Raw genomic sequence first — 24,507 nt, 5'->3', positions numbered from 1 at the left:
GTATATTTTCTTTGATAAATACAACTGCGATCTTTCGCAATCTGTGAATCATATTGTATTAACAGCTTGTTCGGTTTATTTACGTTGGCGATCAATGTATGCTAACTATGTGAGGCTGAGCTTGCACGATTGAAATTTCATTTTCCTTGCCTGATCGAGTAACCAATGAATTTGGAGTCTCCTGATTAATCAACAGAAGAAAATGAAACTCAAATAAGCAAACTATAGGCACCGAAACTGAGGGGAATACCGGTTGAATCAATGGGAAATACTCACCTGTAGCTGCCTGTGGAGACGACGATGGATGGCACTCATCACTTTAACCATGGCATAGATTGGCAGGATAATTCCGACAGTCTGAACTAGTAACGACTGTAAAATGAAACGAGATGAGTTTATAGTCTGAAAGTAGAGAACTTGATTATATTCTCCAGATACATGGAGGGACTGGCTTACCGTAACTAGCAGAAAATAGTCTTCACTTCCATTTAGTATCGCAGGAAGAACATGTCGAAAAACCAAAAGAAGCGTGAACTGCATATGAAAGGCATAAGAAAATAGAAAAATCTGCTTATTCCTCTCAAATCCTGTTATTTTGTTAGGCCAGTGAACTATTGGCTATGAAGAAAACATGCCACTGGACCAGAGAGAGGTACGGTATGGTAAGCTGACGATTATAGCAATGGTACAGTAGCCTATCGAGGTGCTCGTTGTCGTAGCTAAATACTCATCGTATCCGAAATCCCATAAGCCATGATCTGTGGAGACCACTGCTATGAACCGAGAATTGTTCAACCCCCTCCTCGAAATCTCCCAGTTTTCCCTGATAAAATTGTGGAGAAAATGAAGCACTTTGAAATCTCTTAAGAGAATCACAGGTACCTTACTAATACCTAAACAGCTAAACTCGAAACGAAAGTTACCCGAAATTCATCGGAATACGACCGATACGAAACAAGGGAGGTGGTGTGGTATAACCCGGCTTGAATTGCTGAAATTCAGATTTATGATCACTCAAGTTAGATCTAAAAAAAAGAAAAGAAAGCTTTTACCAGAACATGGGACATGAAATGTAAAAGTATGTAACCTGAAGGCATATTTCACAGGTAATGTCGCCCTTCTCGTCGCACCATCGTTGTATACATCTCCGATGAGCATACTGAAATAAAAAAAAAATATATAGAGGGCTTGATGTGTATTAACCCACAAAATAACTATTCGTGCTTGAATTTACTACGTAATCGACACCGATGATATGTTCACCAAAATTCGGAAAAAAAGTTTTTGTAGAGAGCTCAATGTCCACTGTAAGTGCTAGTTACATTGCGTGAGGTGCAAGGTGGAACACGAGCTCGTCCCGGGTGAAGTACGTGCAAGGCTTAAGATATGTAGTATGAAAACTTTCACTTCCATCGTGTAGGCACTAAACTAACCTTCAAGCTGCCAGAACAAGAGCAAGGGGTCTCCATGTTTGAATCTTCATCCTCATCTTGGCATATTCGGCATTCGACAATTTTCCCGGGGGGTGGACGACAATTTCAACTTCAGAGAAGAGTCGAATACCTTTGAGTCATCAAATGCTGCTGCATTGGCCTGCAAAGACCGGTTCCTGCTTTCGATTGCAGCTTCCAACGTGGATTCAGTCAACAACCGGTCCACTAGTAATACAAAATGATCCCCCATATTCAGATACAAAATGGTCCTCCAAAATGATTAGGTTGTCTTGTTCACTCCCCCCTGTGTATTAAAACCGAAAATCATTACAAACAAACTAAAAGCTTGTAAATTTAGATATTAGTATATAAAAAATTTAATCTCTCATATCAACTTAGCAACTAAAACCAGAACAAATGGGGATCCCCCAACAAGTGCATGTAATAAAGTATGGTACAGAAAAAGCACACAATAGGCATGGGCCCATTGCAGAAAAAACACCAAAAAACATTATAAATTTTGAACAGAATGAAGAAAGGAAAAGTACCCAGAGAAGCCAAAAAGAGAAAGCAAAAGGGGAAATGAAAGGGGAAAAGGCAAACGATAAAGAGATGGTGCTTTTAAAAGAAATAAGAAGCATACATCATTGACAAAAAGAGGATAAAAAAAGCGAAACTTACAAGAAAGGGATCGTCTTTGTTCAAGCAAAGGAGCCTTCTTTTCTTTTCTTTTCTCCTTTGGTTTTTGTGAAAATTATGCTTTGGGTTTTTGAGTTCAAATCACAATGTTTTTATCCATGGATTTCATTTCAGGTTTGGATTGGTGGAGGACGAAGAAGATTCATGAGATAAGCTGCATGAATTTCCCGTTTTAATCTTCTAAAAAACAGTTTTTTATAGCTAAATTTATTATTATTATTTAAATAATAAAATCGATAAAAATGATCTAAAATATTATTATTTTTATCAATTTTAATTATCGATATAGGTAAGCGCAGTAAGAAAAACTCGGTAAAAAATTAATATTTTAGATAGTATTTTACCGAAAATATTATTTTTTATCGGATTTTTTTAACTCGTTTATTTATTATCGATAATTAATAATAATAATAAAATCAATAAAAATAATAATAATTTTTATTATTATTTTTTATCAATTTTATTGTTTAAAATAATAATAAAACTAATAATATTTTATTATTTAAGAATGCCGCACGTGAGTCTTATTACCTTGACGGTGGCGCGTGCTTTCAAGCATTTTAAGCTGGTATAAGGAAAATTAAAATTAAAATTGATCTAATTATCAAAATCAAATCTTTGAGGAAGGAACCCTAATTAGCTCCTCAAGTTCAGCTCCTATCATTTAATTTTATCAAACTGAGAATTACAGAATAAGAAAAAGGAGTTTTAATCGTTTTTATTGACATTAGATAGAGAGAGAAGAAATTCTACTACTTGAGTCGAGAGTTCATAATCAACAATGGAGTCATGTCTACTGAAATCAAAGCTCCCCAACTGCCCATTTTCTAAAACACATTCAAAATCCAAATTTCCTCCTTTGATATTCAATCTTTGAATAAAAGGTTACAAATTTTCATTTTTGAAGAGCTTAAAACACTGTTTTTTTACTATGGGAGCATAAAAGAAATGGCTTTTCACTCTCTTTCAACAACTATTCTCCATGATCCTCCTCTCGCTTTACTCAATCTCCAATTTCAGTTCCCCTAGACCTTTCCCTTCACCGGTCCAGCATGGCCCTCATTACCCACCAGATTTTGGGTACTATTTATTTGGTGGAAAAGGTGATAAAGATCGGATCTTTAGGCTACTGCTTGCTGTCTACCATCCCATGAACCGATACTTGTTGCAACTTGGAGCTGACGCTTCTGATGAGGAAAGATATAGACTGGCTTTGGCTTTGAAATCTGTGCCTGCTATTAGGAGCTTTGAGAATGTGGATGTTATAGGCAAGCCTGATAGGTTTTCTTCGATGGTTCTACACACATCGCCGCCACGTGCGTGCTGCTGCTATGTTGATGAAGCTTGGTCGTGCTGGGATTGGTTTATTGCTCTGAGTGCCTTGGATTATCCCTTGGTTACTCAAGATGGTAAGTGGCTTCAGTTCATTCTTTGTGTGGAGTAGCTTAGAGAATTGAAGTTCTTTTTTGACTTGGAGAAATTACAAGTTCTTGATTTGGTTGGAATTACTTGAAATTTGAATGAATCTGCATTGTTTCACTGTGCAAAATTTGGTAGATGAAAGCATGCGTTAGCCTTAATTATCGATCGATATTTCGACTTCGAGGCGGTGTTGATAATGTAGAAATGAAACTTGGAAGCTATCAAACAGATGACAAATTTGATTGTGCTGCATATTGGCTCATACATAACATTGAGGGTATCAAATTGGAGCTGAATGGTAGAAAGTATGTAATGTAAATGAGTGAGTCTTATGAGTTCTTGAGCCGATTTATATTGATGGTTCATGGACTTTCAGTTATACACCTTTTTGGGTCTAAATCTGCAGATTTTTGGTGAACCTTTGGTTCAGCGATCGGAAGCGACTTTAGGACCGTATGTCTGCCTGTTTTGGAGATGATCTGAGATGATATCGGGCATCAGTTCTGCGATTATTGGTTGTTTTACATGTGAAGTTAGATACTTAAGCTAATAACCTTTGGCATTTTGGATTAATTCCATTTTCCTAGTATCATTACAATTCGAGGCCGCTGAAAATCATATCATTACGACCTATTAAGGGTGCAAAGGAAGTTAACTTGTGACTCAAGTAGGTTTAGTAGGTTAGAAGGAAAGAAAGTGGCTTATTATCCTTTGTTACTGCGGTGAGATGAATCCCGTAATGAACTAATGAATATATGTGTATATATCAGTTTGTGGAGTTGAAAGTGCTATGAGTTTCTGATATTCTATGCTTTGTTCTTAATTGTATCTACATCTAATCCTTCTTTCTTGTATTTTATTCGTATCTCACGTGTGTGTTCTCCTTGGTCAGGACTCAGGAGGGACCTCAATTTCCTTGATCATACTAGCGACCCTGGGGGGAAAGAGTAGGCATAACTCTTTTTATAAGATTTTTAGATCCTTCTGCTGCACATTCTTAGTTGTGTCTAATTGCATTGATTCTGTTTTTATGCAGAGATCACGTATCGAGTCTATTGTGGTCGACCCGGGGGCTTTACCAAGCTAGGAGGACCAAAATTTTTCATGCTACACAGATTTTTTCATGCTACACAGAAACAGTCGATGCCTGATGCTTTTAAAGTATTCACAGCAACGTCTACAATCTGTTTTATCGGTTAGCTTTTTCATGATTTTTTTTGAAATCTGTCTTCGTTTCTCTGCTATATTACACTCATTGACAGTTTGGTATTGAATTGCAGGTTCTCCATGGGTTGCCTTAAGCAGATCCTTTCTGGAATTTTGTCTTTTCGGGTGGGATAATCTACCCCGAACCCTTCTGATGTATTTAACAATGTTATGTTTTCCGAAGAAGTTATTTCCATTCTGTCATTTGCAATTCACCGGTTGAAGAACACTACCGTGAACGGTGATTTCGATATATGATCTGGGACAGTCCTTCGAAGAAGGAACCCACTTTCTCAAAATTTCTGATTATGATCAAATGGCTCAAGCGGAGCAGCATTTGGAAGGCCTTTCAAAAGGATGATCCGTGTTGATGGTTGACAAAAAGATCCTCAAGCGAAGGCAAAGCCAAGTTGCCCTAGGGCATCGTGCACTGGCCGGAAAAGCTGGTGGGTAGATCCTTGCTCGCAATGGGTGATGTAAATGTCTTGAAGCCCGGACCACAAGCAAAGAAGTTTCCAGGAAACTATGATAAACCTTCTTGACGACTGGAATTCGCCGTCTAATCAGTGCACATGAAGGGATATGAACTGCGAACCAAAAGGCGAATATCTCACATCGACCTTGCATCCGAGTTCCGTGAAAGGCTCTAAATAATACCATCAGATGAGATGGTTGATTTTCGTACCAAGTACAAGAGTTAAGGGGGGGGGGAACAGTGAATTCGGTCGAAGTCGTTGGCTTCGGGTCAGTATTAATGGTAAAGCAACCCGTAAGTCTACAACGAGTATCGGGAACTTCTTATCGAGCTTGCCATTCGCATGCTGTTTGTTTCAACACCATTCATCTTTGAGTTTATGTTTTTACTCGGTGGAATCTTACCTGAATAAACTGTCTCTAGTGTGCAATGTTAGAGGAAGGCATGTATTTCACTAAAGAACTACAAAGTGAATTTGAAGAAAGAATTTAACATTCTTCCTTAGTCTACAAATCAAACAATGTAATGAGCCAATGAGTCCAAAAGAACTTGACAAAGATGAAAATGTTGAAAGAAACCAAAATGATATAAAAGACTTTGAATGAATTTTTCCTTTTCTCTCTCTCTCTCTCTCTCTCTCTCTCTCTCTCTATATATATATATAATATATATATATATATATATATATCAACTCTATTTTCAGGTGCTGCAGCCCTCTTGATGCCCAATAATGCACTCTCCACAGCAGCTAGCGGGCTGGGAATTTGAATCAATGCAGTCACGGCTAGCCTTTATCTCTTGAGATTCAGTATTACATGCAATGGTCGACAACTTTATTTATCATTTCCAACGCATTGGAAAGATTACTATAAAGAGTAACCTTCAAAAGTATCATAGCAGAGATTTAAATAGCGGTATAGCGGCTACTATATTGCGATCGCGGCGGTGTCTGAGACCTCTATCACGAAAAATAGCGGTGTGAAGCAAAATAACACCAATAGTCATGGATTCAAATTGCGGGTGCTATTGCGGTCTCGGACCACTATTTAATCCCTACCAATAGCAATGGGTCATGGCCGCAATTAAACGGTTATCGGCCAATCATGACAATAGCAGACCGTTATCTGCTATTTTTTTTTTTAATTAGTTTCTTTAAAAAAATCAACTCATTTAGAAAAAACTCACGACCGTGATACCCGCAATGATCGCAATAGCATTCATTATATCCACAACTGCGATAAACGCACGCGACCGCAACTATAATTTAAATCCCTGATCATTAGGGCAAAATACTCTCTTTACATCATGAATCCTGGTTATATATATATATACAGAGAGAGAGAGGCAGGTTTCACTTATACCATATAGAACTCTTTGGTTTTACAATAAAATCTAACAATGGATTAAACAAAATCAATGGTGAAGATTAAAATTTTGTGCATTTCTATTATTCACATCTCTTTTTTATCCGCAAAAATCTTCTCTTTTTTGACCATGTATCTCAGTCATTAATGTAAAACTAAGAGTTATATACTATGAACTGGATCTTGCCAATATATATATATCGCAAACCTGTTCCACAAACACCCTTCATGATGCTGCTTACCTGCTCTCTTTGCTTTCATTTATTCTTCTGCAAAATAGTTGATAAAGGAACAGTGTCCTGAAAACAATTATAGAAAAGTCATGCCCCTTTTTCCTAATTTTCCTATTATTAGGCTCAAATTATAACAAAATAGAAAACTATTTTGAAGTAGTATGTGCAAATACAGCTTATTAATGCATAACTGAATTCTTTGCATGCAACATAAAGTTTTTTTTTCCTCGTCGCCATATTCACAGGTCAACCAATATCTAAAATAAGAAGGTAAATGAATGTGCATTCCTCAAGTTTTAAAGATCTAACCTGCATTATTCGAGTCATATGCTTATATTACTGCACTATCTTCCAAACACGGTGCAGGCATCCTCCCCTGAACTAACCACAGTGCAGTCATCAATAAAAACCAAACCATAAACTCCGCCAGGATGAGCATGCTTTACGGTTATGCGGTTGGAAGCCGGTTTCGCAATTTCGTATATGATTATGTTAGTGTCTAGTGATCCCGTAGCCACCATGGTGCTATTAGGGACCAAGCAAGGCAATTGATACGAGCTGTGTGGAACAACATGTTATTAAGCTTCACCTGCAAAACAATTGGGAACTATATTTTAGCTACGAGGCAAAATATGGTTAAAACATCCAGTCCATTGCTAAAAGCACTTTTAAGATATCCTGCTGTTAATATATTCAGAAATTTTTGTTGGACTGTTCACGATGATATTCAAGGGATCATAAACAAGTAAAAACCAGTTTTGTAATATCATAGTAGGTTCTATAATAGTGTAAATTTAGAGAGCTGAGAACTTTTGGTTCACATCCTTGCATAGCAAGAAGCTTCATGCCTGGAATTGGAGTTAATAAAATAGGTTTCTTACTAGCAGCTGATGCCAAAATCAAACGTAAACAACCAGATAACTGAAGAAGTGATCAAATAAGCTCCAAAATGATAATTATTGTTCCTCTATCAGTCGTAAAAGATACTGTGCAACCAAACAGGCTTTGAAGCAATGCAGCAAATGTAACTGAGAAACTAGAGGATGACCATAAAAAAGGTTGATTATCCAGGACCAGGAGTAACACTAATATCCCTCAATATATGACTGATGGATCTGAATTCCATAATTATCTAGGACATTACTCTTGGGAAAGCTATTTGAAGCATCCACTCTTGTTAAGGAGGAAAACATCTCTCTTAACTGATATGTATTCCCCAATTTACTTTTGACATTTAGGAATGTCAAGCAATCAGAGTGTCCAATAAGGAATGAACAAAAGGGTTGTTAAGCCCAAGCGTACATCTCGAAAATGGGATGAATCGAGTTACCATACAATTTTATTCCAAGGTGATGTATTAGAATTAATTTGAATTACAAGTTACCTCTTTGGAGGTACGATCCCAAACAACTGCTTCACGGTTTAGATCGGCAGAAGCAAACATGGAAAATCTGGCGAATACCGTAGAATGCTAATTGGACCTCTATGCTTCTCAAGGGTTGCTTCTTCTTTAAGAGAATCACCTGAGACAGAATATATATGCAACTTACCATCCTGTCCCCCCACAATAGCCTCACTTCCATCAGGTGCAATAACAGAAGCTGTCACTGCGAACCCAAGGTTGATGCTTGCAAGTACTTGCAGATCCTTAAGCAATAGAACTCCAGAATCAGTTGAAACTAAAGCCAGCTCAGGGGTATTAATGGCCTGGCTCAAGTCCTTTGGTTGACTGCCAACATCTGTCTGTTCTGCCTCCTCAGATTTATCTTGATCTAGAGAAATTCTCCATACCTGAAATTAACTGAGGAATGGTCAACAGAAAGAGAACTAGTATTCAAGCTATATAAAGGGTGCAAAGTGTTCACGGTTAATATGAATCCATGAAAGTACTTATCTAGATAGAGATGATATCAATGTTAAACAGCAAAAAGTATTTTACGCATGACCTATGCATGGACAGAACTTTATGCATTCATCTAGATTATGGCCATCAAAGCCGGGAAAAAAATTATGTTCTTCATACTGCAATTAAAGATAAGTATTGCAGTTTCTTTAAGGATGGGGCATTCATTTCTTCAATAATGTTTAAGAAGGAATTCTAGCTGATATACAGCACATTCTAGAAAACGTTTCAGAAAATATTTTATAAAAGTTTCATCTGCTACTTTATGTTACCAAAGTCTCTGCAGTCTGCATTGCCAGTTCTGGTTGCAAAAAAAAATCATCTCTTTGCACCACCAGGCTAATTCAAAAAAGCTTATATAATTTGAGTCATACCATTCTAGCACTCATTTGAAATGCAATAATAGGCGATGCGTATTTAACCACACTTCTTATAAATTACAGAATATGAACTAAACTAAATTTTATATGCTTCCACAAGCACCAACTCATTTTACCCTGAAAGATATTAACAAGTGATAATAACATAAATCAACAGCAACTACTGCAAAAATAACAATGTTAAACAGGTAAAATAAAATTTCATTTGAAAGGTATTTAGCCAGACCTTAATAAATGAATTTCATATTTTTTTTTGACATTTTTATCTGTTAAATGGTGGGTGAAGTTGAATAACAGAGATTATTAAAGCATACATTGTTAACAATAATAAAATGCAATGTGTTTTGTGGTATAAGTTTACCTTGTTGTTGTATCCAGATGTCATTATCTCTTCTTTGAACGCAACCAAACATTTAATTTGAGAATTATCTTTCCTGTTTAATTTGCCACTGTATCCAGTCCCCGGAATCCATCTAAAAATATATCCATCGAAGCTGCTGGATAAAATCGTCTTTCCGTCGCTTTCGAGTAGAGTTAATGTATTTACGTTCTTCATATGTCCAGACAAACATAACGGTTGTCTATCAAGATCACTAGCAGAGTACAAGTTAATTGTGCCAACAAGGGAAACTGTAATGATATGATCATTCTGCCAGAGACATCCAACAAGCATGTCCTCCACTCCACCAGATCCAGTCCATCCCAACGTTTTCGTCACTTTTCCCGTACCATCCTCAGATATCTCCCATATCTTGGCAGTCTTGTCAGCAGAAACAGTAATTACCTGATTTCATCAATAAAGTAATAGGCAGATAAGTAGGAAACACATGATTGCAATTAAGATGTTGGAAGTTCAGAGCGAAAAAGTGGCTGGATGTAGTTAAGTGAAGAAAGTAACAGAGAGTTTTTGTTGTTGTCGACATATACTCGTTGAGGAAAACGTGTAAATTTTGATGAAAACACAACTCTTATGAATCTCTCATTCATGCTCTTAGTGTTGAACTTTAAAACAGAACAAATGCAAGACTGTTACTGCCATCTTTGTTGGCTAAAATAAATTAAACACAATTGAGAACTCGAGGAAGATAAAGGACACTGCCAAGTTTTCAGTTTACACAAAATGAGTCGTTTGAAAGTAATTTGACCTGGCACTTCCACACACAGATTATGCTTAAACAACTATGCATGGATTTAAAGGAACATTATACACTTCATTTGAAGTTTCCAGTCTACACAAAATGACTCGCTTGAAAGTAATCAGACGCACAATTGCATTGGATACTGCTCTTTCAATGAAGCTATAGACTTTATTTATTTATTTTGACAGAGCAATGGTCCTTATTAAAGCAAAATAATAATAATAATCAAGGGTAAACTACGCATTTAGTACCTAACTATCAGTTTTGGTACCTAAACTTTCAATTTTTTCAAAACCATACCTAGCGTTTATTTTTTGTTTCATTTTAGTACCCGTTGTTAAAAGCTTAACTCGTTTAGTATTTAAACTATCATTTTTGGTCGTTTTAGTACCTAAACTTTCATTTTTTTTTTCCAAAAATTAACGTTAAATTTTAGATGGGGTAATAAAATGAAACAAAAACTAAACTTTAGGTATGATTTTGAAAATATTGAAAGTTTAGGTATTTAAAACATACCAAAACTGATAGTTTAGGTATTAAATGCATAATTTACCCAAAAATCTAGGTGCTTACATGTTTACTATCTCCGCTCCAGCTAACAGCATAAATGCTACCTGTATGACCATCTTCACTGGACAGCGCTCCCATTGTTTCACCACTCTTTGCATCATATATTATACCCTTCTTATCTGAGCTTACGCTAATTAGTTTGCTTCCATCTGGTGAAAATCTAATGCAGTTGACGAAATTTGAATGCTCCCTGCAAATCATAAAACAAATCCTTTAATCCTAAAGTTAACATAAATCTTACGAACGGATCCATAGGCTATTTTCCTTAAAAAAAACTTATAATTCCCTAAGCAGTGTTCATTCTGTAGTGCACCATATATTGGCTTGCATTATAGATTAACAGTAATACCTACCGGTGAGATAACTTGAACTTAAAGGGTGGACCTTCATAAAAATTCACCAAGAAATCTTCTCCACAACTCGCAATTCGAAACGGCCTCGTCGGTTTAAAATGACAGCTTAGCACCCTCTTCGAGTGCCCATCAAAATCCCCCACTGTTGATCCCGAATCCCACCTTCAACATCACAAAAGACCTCTAATCAAAATCTAAACCATTTTCATATTCTCTTAAAACAAAATTCCAATTCAAACAACAACACTAACATAAAAGCGCGAACAAACGACTTTCCTTTCCCATCGCCACAGGCAACGATCCTCAACCCGTCCGGCGACCACTGCAGATCGTCGATCCGACCCGAGAGGACCTTGAACTCATTCTTCAAAACGAAATCGTTATGCGTCCCCCAGATCCGTATGACTCCAGAGACGTCGGCGGAGGCGATCCACTCGCCGTTTGGGGAGTAACGAGCGACGGTGACGGGATAACTGTGCTCACCGTAAACGGCGACGTCGAGAGGATGGTCGAGGTAACGGATGAAGACGGACCTCGCGTTGCAATAGAGGATGGAGTTGGATTTTGGGTTGCCGGAGATCAGAATCCCACGGCCGCGTTCTGTGGAAGGGGCGCATGCATAGGTTTCAACGAGATTAGCAGCCATTAGTGTGGGTGTCTCTGTGTGCGAGTGCTTTGGCAGGGCTAGTGTTTGGAAAGGAGGAATTTAGTTTTCAGTTGAAAGGAAAAGTGCGGGAATTGAGGCGGTAACTTTTTGAACGAGTTGCTCGCTGACCACTTACCCCTTTTTGGACATTTTGAATTTACATTGTATTTATAGATATGGTTTCTTCAATTCTCAAGTAAATTGATTTAAATTAAGATAAAATAAAATGGATAAAGTACAAAAATGGTCCCTCGACTATAGGGTACTTTTTTAAGTTTATCGACTATTAAAAGTTACAAAATGATCATCGGATTATATAATGTTGCTTTATTAAGTCCCTTGACTATTAAAAATTTACAAATTGGTCAAATAACTATTCATTATGTTCTAAACTCATCATTTTCTTAACAAAAAATATAGCAGTTGTCTAAGTTGGATGTTAATGTGATGATTGAGATATGATAGTCATTTGAGATTCTGCGATCATATTTTTTCATAACATAATCAACATGTTAACTTTCAACTCAGAATACCGTTAAATTTTTAATGAAAAAGGACGAGTTTGGAACATAATGAATAGTCGGGTGATCATTTTGTAACTTTTAATAATTAAGGGACTTAAAAAGAAATATTCTATAGTTAGAGGATCATTTTATAACTTTTAATAGTCGATGGACTTAATAAAATAATACCTTATAGTCGGGGACCATTCATATAATTTACCCAATAAAATAATACGATATTATAAAGATATAAAAAGTAAGATGTATAATATGTTATCTTATTAAAAAAATTAATAAAAAATTTAGTGAGAGAAAATCTTAGTTAAAAATGTACGAATAAGGGGTGTAAATGAATGAGTTTGTATTGTATTTTTAGGAGCATAAATGAATGAGTTTGAACGAATAAAGTTGTGTTGTTCGTGTTCAATTGTTTATTTTTTATGGTGTTCATGTTTAATTCATTTAACGTTCGCGAACATATTAGTGTACGTGTGAGTTTAATGTTCGTTTGTGTGTTTAGAAATGGTGAAATTATGTCACTAATCCTTAAGCTCCTTTTGTTTCATAGTTTGAACTTCAAATTTTACCACATGTTCAATTTAGTCTCTACCTTCACCAATATTTAAAATATAAAAAAAATAAAAGGAAAAGGAGAACTTAATAAATGAGCTTATAAATGAGTTGATCAATCTACTTTCAAATGAAAATATTCGTGAACATAAACGAATTCAATACACATCTATTTTGTTCGTTAATTTATTAATTAAACATGATTTTTTTTACATTCATTTGCTCAATACAATAAACAAACATAAACGAAAGAATCCTTACGAACTATGTAAAGGCTATAGAGAAAGACGTTGGCATGTCATAATCACAACTTGCCGTAGAGGAACCGCACGTCATTACATTATCATTTTTCACCTTCCCTTCGTCATATTATTTTGTGATCAACGTCAAATCATCCAACTTTGTTTTGATCGCCAAATGTATATATAATGTACATATTCTATTACAGTATTACTCGTCTTTGTCAATGATGGAAGAAGAATCAACCATGAAAGAGATGAGGAAAGGCCAGCCGGCACAAACATGATGGATCGTCTTCCTCGAGAAGTCATCGTCAACATACTATCCAAGCTTCCCTTAACATCTTTGCTGAATTCAAAGCTGGTTTGTCGAGCCTGGCGAACCCTAATACAAGACCCATTTCTTATCAGCAAGCACTCGGATGAGGCTGACGGCAATGATCCGAGCTTCATCTTGGAAAGCAATTGGCCTATCCCCGGCCAACGCTTCTTCATAGATTTCTCCGATCATGGTGAAGGAAAAGTGATCTCAAAGAAGCTCCCCGGTTTTCATACGTCCATGCATCTGGTAGATTCATGCAATGGGTTGGTTTGCATGATTGATACGTCGAGAAACGTGTTCATTTACAACCCTTTCACTAGGGTTTACGTCGAGCTCCCCAAACCGGTCAATCATCCCACGCTGGTGGGGCATTTGGGTTTCGGTTTTCATCGGAACACGAAACGATACAAGGTGGTCCAGATAGTGGTTCAACGAAGATTGCGGAGAAAAACAGCTTGTGTTCAATCGGAGGTTCAGATTCTAACCATCGGGACCCCTTGTTGGAGAAATCTAGGGACCGTACCTTATCATTTTATCCATCGATATCAAAGGCATTCGTCAATGGCAGGCTCCATTGGCTTACGAGGCCGAACAAGTACACCAAAGCTAGCTTGCTTATATCGTTTGATCTCGAAACCGAGCAGTTCCGGGAAGTTCCGAAAGCCGACTGTTGTTGCGCTTCCGATAGGTGTTTTCGTCAACTGACTGTCGTACGAGGTTCTCTGTCGGCCGGTGCGTTTCACGGTGACGATGAACGATTCGAAATTTGGGTTATGAAGGAATATGGTGTGAAGGAGTCTTGGATCAAAGAGTTTAGCATCGGAACTCACTTGCCCCCGACGTTAATGGCGCAACGAGAGATTCGACACTTGAGGTATTCGAACCCTAATTTACTAGTTCGAGTTCTGTGCGTGCTGAAAAGCGGCGAGATCTTGTTGGAGTACTTAAGCAGCGCTCTTGTTCTTTATGATCCTCAGTATGGGACGTTCAAGGAGTTTAGGTTTCTGGAAATGCCTAGTTGCTTCAAAATAGTTATTCATGTCGGAAGCTTAAGTTGGCTCCACAGTTAATTCTGGTAAACTACGAATCTACTGAAATCACTTAAGTTTGGTGACCAAAGTAAAAGAGTCTTAAAACTTCAGTGACTATCATTATAATTTACCCTACGTTTTTATGTATATAGTAATCGAAGATGAAATCAATCAAGACCAAAGATAGATAATAATAAAATGAAAGGTTATGATTTAATTATCAAGCCATCAAGATTTAAATTGTAGTATAATCTGTTTAATCTCAAAATTGATAGGATCTAAGAAGTATTTAAATAAGAGAAAACATATAGGACTAAATTTGCCTAATTTCAAATTTGATAGGGACTCAAAAAATAGGGTAAAACTTAATTTATCTAATTTTAAAACTAATAAGGACCTAGGAGGTGATTGAATATAAAAATTTGGGAGACCATAATTTAATTTATTTAGTTTGAAACTAATAGGGACTTGAGAAACAATTAAACCTAGAAAATAAGGGAGTCGGCTCCTTCCACACTAAAAGTTATGAATATCCATTATTAAATAATTAAAGAAATTTATTACATTATATTTACCATGAATTAATAATAAAGACCAAATATAAATAGTATAAAATGAGAGATTTAAGTTTAACTATTAAGCCACCAATTGACATTGTAAGATTGAGTTGCCATTTTTTTTGAATAAATTAATATTTTTAATAAAATAAAAATATTATTATTATTATTATTTCTTATTATTCCGATTCTTGAGATTTCACCCTAATTAATTAGGACTGATCCGCATCTGACAACTAATTTTGGTAGATGAATATCTTGTGTTTCTTCGTTGAGTATCCGACAATTAAAAGTTATAAATTGATTGTCAGACTATAAAATATTACTTTACTAAATTTTTTGATTATTAAAAATTATAAATCATCACCCAACTATTCATATATAACAAACTCGTCCATTTTTATACTTTACATTATCATCGTTGAATTATCAATTGAATTAAATTTCTCTCGTGCGTTGGTATATCAGAAACGCAACTTGCGGCAGTGGAATCACTATGCCATCGCATTATCATCGATATTCAATCGCTTTCACTTTGTTATATTAAATTGTTTTCAAATCAATATCAACTTTGATTCGATCACCAATATATATATATATATATATTAATAATGGAGGAATCAACCACGAAAGAGAGCAAACTGTTGAAGAAAGACTAACCAGCAGCAAACTGATGGATCGTCTTCCTCGGGAAGTCATCGTCAATATACTTTCCAGGCTTCCCTTCACATCTTTGTTGAGTTCAAAGATGGTTTGTCGAGCCTGGCGAACCCTAATACACGATCCGTTTCTCATCAGCAAGCACTTGGACGCGGCTTCCGGCAACGATCCGAGCTTCATCTTGGAAAGCAACTGGCCGATCCCTGACCAACGCTACTTCATAGATTTCTCAGATCATAGTGAAGGAGAAGTGGTGGTATCAAAGAAGCTCCCCGCCATTAATTCTCCTATTACGCCCATGTATTCGATAGATTCATGTAATGGATTGCTTTGCATGCACGATGCATCACGAAGGGTGTTCATCTGCAACCCTTTCACCAGGCTTTGCACCGAGCTCCCCAAACTGGTCAAATACCCATCGCTTGTGGGGAATTTAGGGTTCGGTTTTGATCGAACCACGAAGCAGTACAAGGTGATCCAGGTAGTGTTTCGGAGACAATTGAGACGAGTCGGCTCGAGTACTACATCTACACCCACGTCGATATCTTCGACTCAGTCGGAGGTTCAGATCCTGACATCCGGAACCCCTAGTTGGAGAAACCTAGGAACCATACCATATCGGTTTATTCATTCGAAATCCAAGGCTTTGGTCCACGGGAGATTCCATTGGCTTACACAGCCTAACAAGAACAACACGGCTACCTTGCTTATATCCTTTGATCTCGAGACCGAACGATTCGACCAGATACCAAAACCTGATTGTCGTTGCGGTTCGGACAAGTGTTTCCGTCAACTGATGGTGGTACGAGGTTGTCTATCTACGACGGCGTTTCACGGTAACTACGGTGAACGATTGGAGATTTGGGTTATGAAGGAATACGGTGCGAAAGAGTCTTGGATCAAAGAGTTTAGCATCGGAGCTTACTGCTTGACCCCAACATTATTGCAACAAGAGATCCTAAACTCCGGTACTAATTTAAGACCAAATTTGTTTGTTCGGTTTTTGTGTGTGTTGAGAAATGGTGAGATCTTGTTGGAGTACAAAAGCAAACCTCTTCTTGTCTATGATCCACGGTCTGAAACATTCAGGGAGTTTACGTTCCCGGAGATGCCTAATTATCACTTCAAAATAGTTGTTCATGTGGGAAGCCTGAACTGGCTTCACAGTTGATTCTGTGTTCCTGCAGATATATCATAAGCTGAGATCTTGTTTATGCTATATACTTACATACGCACACATACACACATATTATATTATGTGTATAATGAAATGTACGATGATTGTACAATAAAATATACATTAAGATTTTAGATAAAAAAATATTTAGAGGAAAATCAGGTATAATTTTTTTTTATTAATGTCAAAAGATAAAAAATATAAGGGATGCAGACTCTATTTGCAAAAGAGGATTTTGGTATGATAATTTTACCCTTACAACAATTAAAAGAGAATACAGTTGTACAACAAATTAGTTTGGAAAAAAATGCGGTCCTTGTATTTAAAAAAAATTAATGTGATCTTTGTAATGTTCCGAATTATGTGTTAAGAGTTTCAGGCTAACCCGATAGGACATTAGAATAAATCCTTTAGCTTGTAAGAAACCTAAACCAAGTTGAGTGGATTTGGGCTTGGTTTAAGTCCATTTGAGTTTAAAAAGACATTTTTAATCCTTGAATGAAAGATGGAGTGAAAGAGCAATTTTACAATTTCAAAGGTTGAATCCTTTAACGGTTGATGATATCACGTATGTTTTTCCACTCTTTTTCACCATTCTCTTCTTTGTCTTCTTCATTCGTTTCCTCATCATTTTCTTCCTCCCCAAGAGTAGAACAAAGGTCGAAGCTTTTAGTTTTACAAGCCTAGTTCAAAGATTCTAAGGTAAGGAATAAAACCTCAATCTCCTAAGCTTTCATTCAAGCTCTCAATGGTAAATTTTGGCCATTGTTATCAAATATGGATTTAGTGGGGGGTTTTATAATCTAAGTTCAATCAACCCGTTTTTGGAAGGATTTGAGCTCAAGTGATGTTTTAAACTCTTCCTTAAGCTTTCCAACAACAGTAGTTACACTTGTGTTGTTTTTTGCTTATAAAGAGAAGTTGAAGAAAACTCCAAGTGCAAAGGAAAGGAAAAATTCACCCTTGGTTGAGTTGAAGGAAATCCTAATAGCTTAGACTCAAGGTAACTCACTTCTAACTCATCTCTATTACAATCTAGATCACTAAGTATGTTTGTTAGCTTGCATGAGTCATGAAGCATGTTCATGGTAGTTTTCAATAGTTGGTGTTTTCCATCATGTTTATGGATATTTTATGACCCCTACTATCGGACATGACATTCAAATAACGTTTGGAGACCTCAGTAGGACTTTTTGGTGAGTTAGAGGGTCGTTTTCGTGCCCAAAATAGGTATCAATATTGTTCTTCAAGTGCTAAAAACAAAGGGATTTTAGGCTAGAAGTATTGATACTCATACAATGGGCATCGATACTATAGGTAAGGTATCGACACTCGTAGTAGGAGTATCGATACTCAAACTAGAGTAAGGATACTAGCCCTTTGCTATCATCCTTTAATAAGTCGGTAGTATCGATACCCAGAGGTCAATACCGATATTGAGGGACTTAGTATCGGTACCCACGAATAGTTTTGGGTAAGAAACCAAAGGGTTTTAAGGGATGGGTTTGAGGGATCCAATGATACCATAATGCTATGAAAATAAAACTACAAGTGAGAACAATAATAAACTTATAACAACTAGAAACAATAATAGTTAGGATGACATAAAACTAGACTTGTTTGATGCTTGGGAAAAAATTAGGACACCCGAGTTACTTTAGCAAATAACGATCGTACAGTTCGGAGTAAATTAGTCAGGTTTACGTTTCCGATGTAGTTCCGGATCTCACCCCAGATACCCTTGGGTATGAAGGAACTTTAGTTTCCGGATGGGGACAGATGGCCCAAGATTCGACGGAGTAAGTTAATCAGGTGTACATTTTCGATGTAGTTCTGGATCTCACCCTAGATACCCAAGGGTATTTTAGGAAGGCTAGAGGGGTGTGCGCTCCGAGATGTAGAACCCTCACCCATACCATAATGCCTACCTTAGCATGTCATAATAGTATTTCCTTAAGTCTTCATACCTATGCCACTAGCATGCTCATTTAGTGAATGCATGTAATATAGTACAATTATTAGTGTGGCACTGAGCTCGTAAGCTCAGCGTTTGAAATGTATTTCTGTACGCAGGTTCTCTGGAGACCGTCTATGGAGCGTGATCGTCACCAAATATTCCAGCTCATCAAAGATCCTCAGAGTACATCTTGATTTATATTAGATGGCATGTACTATTGTAGACCATTTTTATATTTAGTCGTAACTTTGTTTTGTATTAAACTCAATATTGATCATTTTGAATATTTGGGAACTCCCATATTGTAAACTCAGATTTATTATATTTTTATTTTATATCACTTTGAATGGTTATTTTATAATGTTCACAGTCATTTTAAAAAGAAAAATGTGTGATATCGTAATCCATCGATCTTCGGGTCGAACTAGATTAGGGTGTTATAATCCTCATATTATTTTTCTCTCAATATGACTCTCCAACTCAGAAAACAAACTCAATATGACCTTTTGATCAATGTTTTTCATCGTTTGACCATTATGGTGATAACGTGACAGTCTACAGTACTGACGTGGCAGTCCATCTGTCATGTTTGAGTTACCAATTTAGCACATCTTTCATGTTATCTGCCATGTTATCAACCGCTGTGGACGGCCACATCAACACCGTGGATTATCTTGTCAACACCGTGGACTATCACATCAGCATTGTAATGGTCAAACGACGAATAACTTTGGTCAAAGTGTCACATTGAATTTGTTTTCTGAGTTTGAGGGTCATATTAAGAGAAAAAATAATACGATAGCCACATTGAATTTTTTTTCAAAAGTACAATGTTCTCTCATGCCTTTTTACCAATTAGTTTACTTCTATTTCTTCCGGTCTTTGCAAATTAGTATAATTAAAAGAGGCAAGGTTAAGGTTCGAACCTTGACATTTATAAATAAAACAAACTAGGTTGAGAATATCATCCTCACCTCTATAATATTTGATCTGTTAATAGATCATATATCAATAATTAATTAAAAAGAGAATGCAGCTGTACAACAAATATGCAAGAATAAATAAATAAAGTACGACATTTTCAACATTCTTTTTCTATATATTTTAATCATAGTACTGGTGGTGGACAAAACGAAGGTGTGAGAACAATGATGGACTTGACAGCCTAGCGACAATAATCTTCATGCAAACAAATATAATTTTATTTAATTCATAAAATATATAATGTTATTATTATATACATCATTATTATATTGTATCTTATCTACTAATTAATTAATATAAATTTGAAGTATTATAGACGTTGTTCGAATAATTTAATGTCTTATATCTGTAAATGATCACTTTATACATTTATTATAACATTATAATGATCATTTTGTAACAGTTTAGTAATTAAATGATTATTTTATAAATTTTAAGAGTTTAATAGGTAAATTGATTATTCAAATATATATCAGTGATCTATGTTATAACATTGTAATGATCATTTTGTAACAGTTTAGTTTAACGTTTTAAGTTTTTAACGATAATTATTAAAATGAAATAAAATTAAATATTAGTCATGATTTTAAAAAAGTTTAAAGTTTAGATACTAATCGCGTAATTTATCCCAATAAATAAAAGAGTGGTAGTGGAAGTGTGTGATTGGCTAGAAGTAGTTGTTGTGTAACAATTCACAATATTCCAAAGCCAACTGTATCCTCTTCTTCCCCCGCGAATCTCTCCCTTTCTGTGCTAAATTGTTAATCCTTTGTCAAAATGCAGCTTCAGCGGTTCCTTATGTTCGTCAATCCTTTTCATTGAAAAAAGAGAGCTTCTTCTTTCTCTTCCCGTTTCAATCTAAGCAGGATCCGACGCCAGGTTTTCAAAAATGGCCGCCGGAGTCGTCGCCGACGCTTCTGCCGCGTTCTTGCTCCGCCTTGTCCACGATATCTTCTCCGTGAGTGTGGCTTCCGGAGTGTTTGAAAAGGATTGCACGGATCTGGCAAGGAGGATCGCTCTCTTCACGAATTTGCTCGAGGAAATCGGAGATTCTGTAGAGTCTGATCACGATCACGGTTCTTCCTCTTCTGATTCTTCATGGTCAGCTGATCTCGCCGTTGCTCTGCAGGCTGCTAAGCGTCTGTTTTCCGCTGCTTCAGGCTACCATTCCGTTAATTCCTCTGTAATGTCCCGTCTCCTTTTTCTTCTTTCTTTATTTTGAACAGCGTGAGTACTAGTGTATGACTCGATTATTCCGTTTTAGCGCTTAAATACTTGAAATATGTTTCGTTTTTATTTGAACTGATAGTGTCGATTCTATTGCAAAATTGACAGAATTAGACGACTATTTTCTTCCTCGGAAAATTTGCATAGTTCTAATCACTGAGTCAGTTTGTGTTGACTGCGGTAGATGAACTCGGAACTCCATCTCGAAAAGTATACATATAAAAAACTTTTGGACCGAAAAGAATCCAACTATTCTTAATGTGTCTCATCCATGTTTCGATGTGTTGAATATAGGTATGAGATGGACTATTTTAATAAAAATAAGAGTTCGAACAACGCAATCTCTCTGAGTGCTAACTCTTTTTCTTGATTTTCTATTATGAATTCAACCCCAAGGAATTGGAATCATCGAAATATGTAGCAATTCCATTTAATCTGCAATTGCAGGTCGTGGAGGAGAAAGGATATGTTTTTCTTTTTCAGTCCTTTTTGTCTTTTTGGTTAGCAGAGCGATTGTTGCTGGAGTTTTTATTGTGTTTATATGCATCTGTTCCTAATATGTTATGTTATAGGTACGTCTCTGAAATTTGCTATATCTTAATTTAAGGATGGAGCTGCCAAAAGAATTTCTTTCCAATTTCAATGTGTTACATGGAAGCTGGAGAGAAGTTTAGCCAAAATTCCATTTGACCGGTTTCAAATCTCAGAGGAGGTTCAAGAACAGGTTTAGCTCCAAAATTTATAATATTTTTTTCATTTTTACTTATTAACTTGCTTTTCTATGATCAGCTGCTTTCCTTTTTCTTTTCCCAGATCTCATTGGTGAGAGCACAATTTAGAAGAGCAATAGAAAGATATGGTTCTTTGAATTCGAGAAAAGTTTTGAATGCCATTTCCCAGCCACTGAGAAAAGAAGTTGGTGATACCGATCATGAAATGCCTGCAAAGACGGATAGCATTCCAGAAATTCGTGGTGGTGTAAAACGTACTGCAGGCGAGGAAAGTAAGGTATTGGAAAGAGTGAATAGCTCTTCAACTCCTTCGGAAGTCTGCCTTTAGAACGAAACCGATTCTGAAGGGCAAGAGAATCCAACCGTTCCTGTTGATTATCTATGCCCGATATCTTTGGAATTAATGAGGGATCCGGTGATTGTAGCTACGGGGCAGGTATAGTGTGCCACCGTGACTAATGCTTGTTGTTCCTATTTTCGTTTTTCCATTATCAGCCTTTGCCTTCTAGATTGCCTTCTGATTAACTATCATTTTGATTTTGCAGAAATATGAGAGGTCTTACATACAGAGATGGATAGATTGCGGCAATGTAACATGCCCGAAAACACAGCAGAAGCTGGAAAATTTAACTCTAACCCCGAACTATGTTCTTAGGAGTCTAATAAATCAATGGTGTTCTAAACATAACATTGAGCAGCCAAGCGGATTAGCAAACAGTAGGCTCAAGAAGAGTGACGGATCTTTCCGTGATGTTAGCGGTGACATGGCAGCCATCCAGGCACTGGTTGCTAAGCTGTCGAACCGGTGCTTAGAGGGACGTAGGGAAGCTGTTGCTGAAATCAGATCACTATCAAAAAGAAGCACAGATAACAGGATACTAATTGCAGACGCAGGAGCGATACCTGTTCTGGTCAACCTCTTAAAGCAGATGATGTTTCAATACAAGACATGCAGTAACTTCTATTCTTAACCTGTCAATATTTGAAAATAACTAGTCTCTTTAATGCTTTCCGGTGCCATTCCTTCCAACGTCCAAGTCCTCCGAGCCGGAAGTATGGAAGCAAGAGAGAACGCGGCAGCTACCCTTTTCAGTTTGTCACTTGCCGATGAGAACAAAATAATAATTGGTTCATGAGGGGCAATACCAGCATTGGTAATTTGTTACAACATGGAAGCACACGAGGGAAGAAAGATGCCGGGACTGCCCTATTCAATCTATGTATTTATCAGGGGAACAAGGGCCGAGCCGTCAGAGCCGGAATTATACCGGCATTGTTGACGATGCTCACGGATTCAAGGAACTGCATGGTCAGTGAGGCTTTGACGATACTCTCGGTTCTCGCTAGCAACCATGATGCTAAGGCAGCTATAGAAAAGGCTAGCACCATACCCGTTTTGATCGATCTTCTAAGAACAGGTTTACCCCGAAACAAAGAGAATGCAGCTGCCATTTTACTCTGTTTGTGTAAGCGGGACGCCGAGAATGTGGCCTGCTTAAGTAGGCTCGGTGCCATCATACCGTTGGCGGAGCTTGCCAAGAGCGGAACCGAGAGGGCCAAGCGGAAGGCTACTTCATTGTTGGAGCATCTCCGAAAATTACAGCATCCGTGACCCTTTTGGTTGCACCAGAGGGTTTGTTAATTGTTGTTTAATTGCTTGACAAAAACTGGCATTCAATTCCGTTCAGACATGTGAAGTGAGATCAGAGCATGATGTGCAAAGCCATTCTCATTGCTCTCTCTGTGTGTTCATTTCTTTCAATGATGAGTGTGTAAAAAATTCATCTGGTCTCAATAATGGTTAAACTTGCAAATAAATTATTCTTAACCCAATTTTACTGTACTGTTAGTTTCCCCACTCTACGGGAATATCCTCTGAAATTGTCTTAAACTCCTAGTCATAGGGGTGGCTAACGTGTTGCCCGAAGCTCCTACAGAGAAAGTTCCGAGAAGAGTTCGGTGGGGTGTGAACACGAGCGCAAAAGACAGGTTCGAGAGCTTGATGTCGTTGAGGAGGTTGGTGTCGGATTTGAGGTTGACGAAAGGCAAAAGCACGGTGGCCGAGGAGGGTGGAAGTGGGGCGGCGGCGATGAATGAAGGTGAAATTGAAAGTTCCCACTGCTCAGGGCTGAAGTGGAAAGGTTGACGAAAACCGAAAATGGACGTGAGAAAATCATGCAGCTTTTGCATGACAAATGCTGGAAGAAACAGCCCACGTGAAGGTGCTTAATGGGTTGATTTTGCAGCAAGGAGTTCATTGGAACGGTCGCCATGGGAGCACTGGGGAAGGTTTCAACTTTCAAGGCACATGATCTTAGTTTCCTTTGGACAGTGAACCCTGTTTTCATGCCATTTTGTACTACTTTTGGTTTTCAAACCAAAAGGTTGGATCTTGACCTTACAAATAGCTGGCATCTGAATCAAAAAAAGTATATGAATGGTCTCCCGGTTCCGCTTTATTAAGTCCATCGATTTTTCTTTGACTATAAAATGGTTATTCCGATTATAAAATGTTACTTCGTTAAGTCTTATGACTATTAAAAGTTACAAAATGATCACTCGATTATTTATTGCGTTCCAAACTTTTTCGTTCCAAACTTTTTCTTTTCCATTAAAAATTGACAGTTATCTAAATTAGACGTTAACATGATGATAACAACTATCATATCTTAATCATTATGTTAATGCTAAACTTAGAATAGTGTCAGTTTTTTACGTTTAGCTTA

The 24,507-nt window shown here is 37.0% G+C and overlaps 3 protein-coding genes and 3 pseudogenes across 3 annotated transcripts; 4 read left to right on the top strand and 2 right to left on the bottom strand.

Annotated features, from left to right (window-relative positions):
- Nucleotides 1–61: 61 nt before the first annotated feature.
- Nucleotides 62–8,520, bottom strand: LOC120149448 (annotated as a pseudogene).
- LOC120149447 lies at nt 2,929–5,625 on the top strand (annotated as a pseudogene).
- LOC120149502 (actin-interacting protein 1-2-like) lies at nt 7,177–11,823 on the bottom strand. Its single transcript, XM_039162273.1, has 6 exons — nt 11,429–11,823; nt 11,178–11,339; nt 10,828–11,014; nt 9,477–9,899; nt 8,295–8,623; nt 7,177–7,390 (listed from the first exon to the last, which is right to left on the bottom strand). Exons 1-6 carry the CDS (start codon nt 11,821–11,823, stop codon nt 7,177–7,179), a joined length of 1,710 nt encoding a protein of 569 aa, XP_039018204.1.
- A 1,595-nt stretch (nt 11,824–13,418) lies between these two features.
- Nucleotides 13,419–14,527, top strand: LOC120149501 (F-box protein At3g07870-like). Its single transcript, XM_039162272.1, has 2 exons — nt 13,419–13,703; nt 13,778–14,527. Exons 1-2 carry the CDS (start codon nt 13,419–13,421, stop codon nt 14,525–14,527), a joined length of 1,035 nt encoding a protein of 344 aa, XP_039018203.1.
- Nucleotides 14,528–15,718: 1,191 nt separating this feature from the next.
- LOC120149500 (F-box protein At3g07870-like) lies at nt 15,719–16,876 on the top strand. The gene has a single exon (XM_039162271.1). The coding sequence runs from the start codon at nt 15,719–15,721 to the stop codon at nt 16,874–16,876; it is 1,158 nt and encodes a 385-aa protein (XP_039018202.1).
- A 3,675-nt stretch (nt 16,877–20,551) lies between these two features.
- Nucleotides 20,552–24,079, top strand: LOC120149453 (annotated as a pseudogene).
- The last annotated feature ends 428 nt before the right edge of the window (nt 24,080–24,507 follow it).

Source organism: Hibiscus syriacus, unplaced genomic scaffold (assembly GCF_006381635.1).
Source record: "Hibiscus syriacus cultivar Baekdansim isolate YM2019G1 unplaced genomic scaffold, ASM638163v2 tig00111005_pilon, whole genome shotgun sequence".
NCBI classification, from domain to species: domain Eukaryota; kingdom Viridiplantae; phylum Streptophyta; class Magnoliopsida; order Malvales; family Malvaceae; genus Hibiscus; species Hibiscus syriacus.
Note: the sequence above shows the minus strand (reverse complement) of the source record. Positions and strands in the feature narration are given on the sequence as shown.